Source organism: Cebus imitator, unplaced genomic scaffold (assembly GCF_001604975.1).
Source record: "Cebus imitator isolate Cc_AM_T3 unplaced genomic scaffold, Cebus_imitator-1.0 Scaffold102, whole genome shotgun sequence".
Lineage (NCBI taxonomy): Eukaryota > Metazoa > Chordata > Mammalia > Primates > Cebidae > Cebus > Cebus imitator.
This window is the reverse complement of record NW_016107417.1, coordinates 1,699,674-1,706,525: the sequence shown is the minus strand read 5'-3', so window position 1 is coordinate 1,706,525 and position 6,852 is coordinate 1,699,674. Positions and strand designations below refer to the sequence as shown.

Genomic DNA, 6,852 nt, shown 5'->3' with positions numbered 1-6,852 from the left:
GGGTGGATCACGAGGTCAAGAGATCGAGACCATCCTGGTCAACATGGTGAAACCCCGTCTCTACTAAAAATACAAAAAATTAGCTGGGCATGGTGGCGCGTGCCTGTAATCCCAGCGACTCAGGAGGCTGGGGCAGCAGAATTGCCTGAACCCGGGAGGCGGAGGTTGCGGTGAGCCGAGATCACGCCATTGCACTCCAGCCTGGGTAACGAGCGAAACTCCATCTGAAAAAAAAGCAACAAAAAACTTTGTCTCTACTAAAAATACAAAAATTAGCCGGGCATGGTGGCACATGTCTATAATCCCAGCTACTCAGGAGGCTGAGGCAGCAGAATCACATGAACCTGAGAGGCAGAGGTTGCAGTGAGCTAAGATTGTGCCACTGCACTCCAGCCTGAGTGACAGAATGAGACTCTGTCTCAGTTAAAAAAAAATAACAGAAAAGACTGTCTTTTGTTAAATGTTCTATGTTGCTTGTGGTTAGGCCTTTTGAAGTGTGTATCATTTATCCAGAATCACCTAAAATCTGGAAATCTAGAGCATTACTATCCAATAGAATGTTTTGTGATGATGGAAATTTCTCTGTCTCCTATTTAGCAGGCTGGCCATTAATCACATGTGGCTACGGAGCAATTGAAATGTGGTTTAATGTGACTGAGGAACTAAATTTTTTGTGTGTGTGTGATGGAGTTTCACTCGTGTTGCCCAGGCTGTATTGCAGTGGTGCAGTCTCGGCTCACTGCAACCTCCGCCTCCCAGGTTCAGTCGATTCTACTGCCTCAGCCTCCCAAGTAGCGGAGATCACAGGCACCTGCCACCACACCTGGCTAATTTTTGTATTTTAGAAGAGATGAGGTTTCACCATGTTGGCTAGTCTGGTCTCGAACTCCTGACCTCAGGTGATCCACCCACCTCGGCCCCTCAAAGTGCTGGGATTACAGGTGTGAGCCACCGTACCTGTCTAGAACTAAATTTTTAATTTAGCCAAATGTAAATAGCCACATGTAGTTTGTGGCTGTGGTACTGGACAGCACAGTTTACAGAATTATCTTGCCTCTCACTCTAATTCAGTGATTCTCAACCTTTTTTCTCTGCCTGAAAGATGCACATTTTCTGAGGGATAGATATATTTTTATTGGTTCCTATGGCAATGATGCTTAAATTCTGAACTATTAGGTCCTGTTACTCTGGGGAAGGGCATGTTCAATTTGGGGGAAAAAAGCCTCCAGATAGTTCTGATCTTTTTGTCACCTCCTAGGTGCCTGCTTCCTTATTCACTGTCCACCCTGAAGAATTATTGCTCTAAAATTTTTAATATTTATAGTTAGAACTCTAGGTAAGATAAATCTTACCTGATAGCCTGGTGTTTTCTATTTAAAGGTAAAATTGGTTAAAAGAAGAGCCAAAGTTTTAATCAAATCTTATATTAGGATATGAGTAATTGACATGATACATCCTGATTACTAGCTGCAATTTGAAGTCTTCCCATAATCTTTTTCTGTCAAATAGAGTATCATCCAAAGAGGCAGTCCTGGTGTTGATTGTGGGTGGATGTTGAATATAGGTGAAAAAACTTGGTATTTGGTTATCTCCAAGAAGGTATTCTTCACCAGAATAGTCATTGTAGCATTATAGTATTTCTTTGATTTTTCCATTTTTACTGAACTCATTAGTAGTGGTCACTTTTTTAGTGTTCTGTGTCTGTAAGCAGTTTTATAGAGTCCTATTTTATTCTTTCAATAGAATAATACATTTACTTAATTGTGATATTTCTTTGTATTCTGTTTCTTACAGTTGCTTCTGCAGGAAGCCTTTTTGGTGGCACGGTCCTCAAGAAATTCCTAAAAGGTAAAGATTTACCTAACTGTTATGAGACTGAATCTCTTCTTGACAATTAATTTGATATTTTCTGAAAGAGACTTATAATGAAAGAAAGAGTTGACAGATGTGTAAATAAAAATATAGGACACCCACTTAAATTTGAATTTCAGATAAGTAGTAATTTTTTTAACGTAAGTATGTCTCATTCAGTACTTTATCCTGCATTTTATCTGGCTTCTCTACTGAAAGATGATCTATTAATATAAAACTATATAGAATTGACAAGATACCTAGATCACTGTAGCTTTTCTGTATACTCTCTATACAACTTCAGGCAAAATTTTCCCAGATATAAAATAAAAACTTTAATAGATATTTGTTCTTATCTACTTCAAAGAAAGAATGTGTGGCGAATGCTTTTACTGTAAATGATGGGCTAGCAGTAATAATGTTTTCCACATTGTATTGCCAAAGTTGGTATGATTTAGGAGTTTTTGCTGACTTTTGTTTTAAGAATTTTTTTTTTTTTTTTTGAGACGGAGTTTCGCTCTTGTTACCCAGGCTGGAGTGCAATGGCGCGATCTCGGCTCACTGCAACCTCCGCCTCCTGGGTTCAGGCAATTCTCCTGCCTCAGCCTCCTGAGTAGCTGGAATTACAGGCACGCGCCACCATGCCCAGCTAATTTTTTTTCGTAGTTTTTTTAGTAGAGATGGGGTTTCACCATGTTGACCAGGTTGGTCTTGATCTCTTGACCTCGTGATCCACCCGCCTCGGCCTCCCAAAGTGCTGGGATTACAGGCGTGAGCCACCGCGCCCAGCCAAACATTTTTTTTTTTTTTTTAATTACGAATACTGTACAAACCAAAGGCTATAACATTTATTTTAAAGAAGTCAGAATTATCTTTGAACTCTTATGCCTTCATTTTTATTTCTTATGGTCGTTTGCTTCATAAGTATCGTCCATTGGCCTTTTTTTTTCCTAATGAGTTGTTAATTTACAAATTTTGCAAAATAACTTTTTAAAAGAAACCTTCCTAGACTAAATCTGGAATATTAACAGCTTTTTAAAAGCTTACATTTATCCTTGCTTTAAGAAAACATACTGTGGCCAGACTCAGTGGCTCACGCCTATAATCCCAGCACTTTGGGAGGCCAAGGTGAGTGGATCACCTGAGGTCAGGAGTTCAAGACTAGCCTAGTCAACATGATGAAACCCCATCTCTACTAAAAATACAACAATTATCCAAGTGTGGTGGTGCATGCCTCTAGTCCTAGCCACTCGAGGGGCTGAGGCAGGAGAATCACTTGAAGCCAGGAGGCGGAGGCTGCATTGACCCAAGATGGTGCCATTGCACTCCAGCCTGGGTGACAGAGTGAGACTCCATCACAAAAAAAAAAAAGGACAAAGAAAAGAAAACATACTGTGTATTAAAATGACAACAACTGCCAAGCACGGTGGCTCATGCCTGTAATCCCATAATCCCAGCACTTCAGGAGGCTGAGGCAGGTGGATTGCTTGATCCAGTAGAGCTTTTTGAAGTTCAAGACCAGCCTTGCACCATCACGAGACCCCATCTCTACAAAAAAAAAAAAATTAGCCGGGCATTGTGGTGGTGCACACCTGTAGTCCCAGCTGCTTGGGAGACTGAGGTGGGAAGATTGCTTGAGCCTGGGAGGTCAAGGCTGTAGTAAGCCATGATCATACCACTGCACTCCACCCTGGGCTATAGAGCAAGACTTGGTCACACACACACACACACACAAAAGGGAACAACTAAAAAGCTACATTGGAAAGGTATAATGTTATAAAATAAATGTTTATGAAATGTATTACCATTGTTTTTTAATGACAAGTTTTCTTCATGCTTTATAAAATGCAAATCAATTAAAAATTTAAATTTATGCCAAAATTTATAGCAACTTAATTATTACTTAAATCAAAGTACCTTTCTCTTTTTTTTTTAGGAGATAAATCCATTTTATTGTCTTATGTTATACAAAAATGTAGAAACAATAGATGTGTACAGAAAAGTGATAATGAGAGTACAAAACATATAATTTAAATTTGGTGTTTTCCCCCCATAATATTAGGATGATAATCATTTCAAAGCACATGTCTAGCTTCAGAGTAGGATTTGTTCACTGGCCAAAAGCCTGTCATAAAACTGTGGCTTTCAGTGCCTGTCTGCTTTACTGGCTCTTGACAAAACTTTTGAGATCTTCAAGAAAAGTAATGTACTCCTGGTGCTCCAGGGCTGTGCTGAGCTCCACCAACTCATCGGCAAAAGTGTTATCCACCCCTCAGTCTGCAAGGAAATCAGTTAGGTGGTCATATAAGGCCCAGCCCAGGGAATCTGTGTTGACTGTATAATTAGTATCCTTCCATTCAGACTCGCTAGCGGACCGAAAGCTAACTTCCCTGATAGAGAAGATGTCACTCTCAGCTTCCTCTTCTTGTTCAACCTCATCCTCTGGATAATGACAGTCCAGCACAAGGGCCTTCTTGCCATCATTCTTTATGACTTCAACCACGAAATTGGGAGTTAATGTCAATTCAGGCTCCTGTTTTTCAACCTTTTGCCCTTTCAAGGGGTCCTTGTCACCATCAAATGTTGGTTGGATGCTGCTGTTTTCCTCTTTTTTTTTTTGTTTTGTTTCAGGGATGCTGTTGTTAATGTTGAAAGTGACAGTGATTTTTTTCCCCGGAGCACTAATTTAGCTTCTGTGCCATTCAGTTCCAGCTCCCAACCTCCAGACATCTTAGGAGGGTTTTATGCTTCCGGATTTTCCTTTTCTCCTTAATTTAATCACTCAGGAAATCAACAAAAGCTTTGTCTCCTTTGGTGTGGAGTATGCGCAGCTGCAGGAGCAGAGCCTGAAGGCGGCCAGAGGCCTGGCCACTCCTCTTCCTCCTCATCCTCTTCATCTTTCTCATCTTCCTTCTTTTTCTTACTTTTTTCAGTCTTGACAACTCCTTTTTTTTGCTGCATCAAGCTTTCCTTTAGCTCGATATGCAGCAATATCCTTTTTGTATTTTTCCTTCAGCTTCACAGCCTTCTTTTCATAAGTCTGCTTGTCATCTGCAGCAGTGTTAGTCCACATTTCTCCCAGTTTCTTCACATCATCACCAATGGACAGGCCAGGAAGTTCTCCTTTGATTTTTGGGCGATACTCAGAACAGAACAGGAAAAAGGCCGAAGGAGGCCTTTTGGGTGCATTGGGATCCTTGAACTTCTTTTTTGTCTTCCCTTTAGGAGTAATACAGATTTTCATTTCTCTCTCATAACAGGCCTTGTCCGCCTTTGCCATATCTTCAAATTTTCCTTTCTTTTTAGCAGACATGGTCTTCCACCTCTCTGAGCACTTCTTAGGAAACTCTGAGAAGTTGACTGAAGCATCTGGGTGCTTCTTCTTATGCTCCTCTTGACAAAAATGCATATGATGACATTTTGCCTCTTGGCTTGCTGGATCTCCTTTGCCCATGTTTAGTTATTTTTCCTCAGTGAGGCACAGAGTTGCCCAGTGCCCATCCGGCTCTCACTTGCCCTGGTGCTGTCTCTATGGAGCTCAATGTACTGCAATGGCTGTGAGAGCGGGAGCCAGACACAGCCTCCTCACTCTCTCTGCTCTGTAACATTACTCCTATTATTATTTTTGAGACAAGGCCTTGCTCTGTCACCCAGGCTGGGGTGCAGTAGTGTGACCATGACTCACTGCAGCCCCAAGCTCCTGGGCTTGAGCCATTCTCCAGCCTCAGCCTCTTGAGTAGCTAGGGCCACATGTCCACAATTTCATGCCCAGTTACTTTTTAAATTTTTTCTAAAGATGGTGTCTCACTTTGTTGCCCTGGCTGGTCCCAAACTCCTGGCTGGTCCCAAACTCCTGGCTGGTCTCAAACTCTCAAGCAACTGCCTCACAAAGCACTGGGATTACAAATGTGAACCACCATGCCCAGCCAAGATTTTTATTTTAGCTCCAGAACATTCTGTGAGCATTTGGGAAGAATGTTCTCCCTTTAGTATTAATTACAGTGAGGATTTATTGAGCATTTACTATGTATTAGGCCTTGTGCTTGACTTAAAGGGGGTTACAGTAGTGAACAAGATAGATTTGATTTCTCTCTTTATGCCCGTAGTGAAGATATCTTATCCTATTGACTCCTTAAGGCTATGCCTAGAAGAAAGGGAACATCAGCTATTGTCCTGAAGAGTTTGCTCTGATTCTGAGACTTTTGGGAGATCAGAATCCAAGTTCAAGAATCATGGGCTGACTGCCTCAATGATACCTAGATGATAAGGTTTTCCTTGCTCTTCTTTTTTGAATTATGTCCTTGGGTTGATGCAAGGAAGGGAAAGATCATTCCCAGTGGCCCTGGCTCGCACCTGAAATCCCAGCACTGTGGGAGGCTGAGGTAGGCAGATTGCTTGAGCTTTGGGCAACACAGTGAAACCCCATCTCTACAAAAAATACAAAAATCAGCCTGGTATGTGAAAATCAGCTGGGTGTACCTATGGTCCCAGTTACTAGTGGGCTGAGGCAGGAGATCATCTGAGCCCAGGAGGTCAAGGCTGCAGTGAGCTGTGATTGTGCCACTGCACACCAGCCTGGGTGACAGAGTGAGACCTTGTCCCAAAAAAAAAAAAAAAAAAAAAAGAAGTGAAAATCTGTATAAATAAAAGGGAGTATATTATTAGCACTAGGGAGGAGATAGGAACATTCCCTAAAAAATAAACCCACACTTAATATGCTTATACAAGGAGTGGTCAGGCTACTTGTTTGACTAATATTTGTGAAAGTGCTTTGAAAAAAGTGAAAAGCCATGTAACTACAAGGGAATAGTTTTATTATCATTGTTACTCTTAGGGAGTGGGTATTGAGTTGAGGATCATTTATGGAATAACCACATATTCATGATGCCAGTACAAACTCTAGACAATTTTTGTCATGGTGACTTAGTTTTAATCTGTTATTTAAAAAACTCAAAGCAATTTCTTTTAATCCCTTTTTTTTTTTTTTTTTTTTTTTTTTTT

At 41.0% G+C, this 6,852-nt stretch overlaps 1 protein-coding gene and 1 pseudogene across 7 annotated transcripts in view; one reads left to right on the top strand and one right to left on the bottom strand.

Annotated features, from left to right (window-relative positions):
• Positions 1-6,852, top strand: part of CUNH11orf80 (chromosome unknown C11orf80 homolog) — a 107,337-nt gene that overhangs the window by 10,213 nt on the left and 90,272 nt on the right. For all 6 annotated transcript variants that reach the window (XM_037741562.1, XM_017537000.2, XM_017536999.2 and 3 more), the window contains exon 3: positions 1,795-1,848. In XM_037741562.1, the coding sequence (XP_037597490.1) occupies positions 1,795-1,848 (54 nt within the window). The remainder of the gene's footprint in view (positions 1-1,794; positions 1,849-6,852) is intronic.
• On the bottom strand, positions 3,786-5,434 carry LOC108310196 (annotated as a pseudogene). Its single transcript, XR_001827660.2, has one exon. The product of XR_001827660.2 is annotated as a high mobility group protein B1-like (transcript).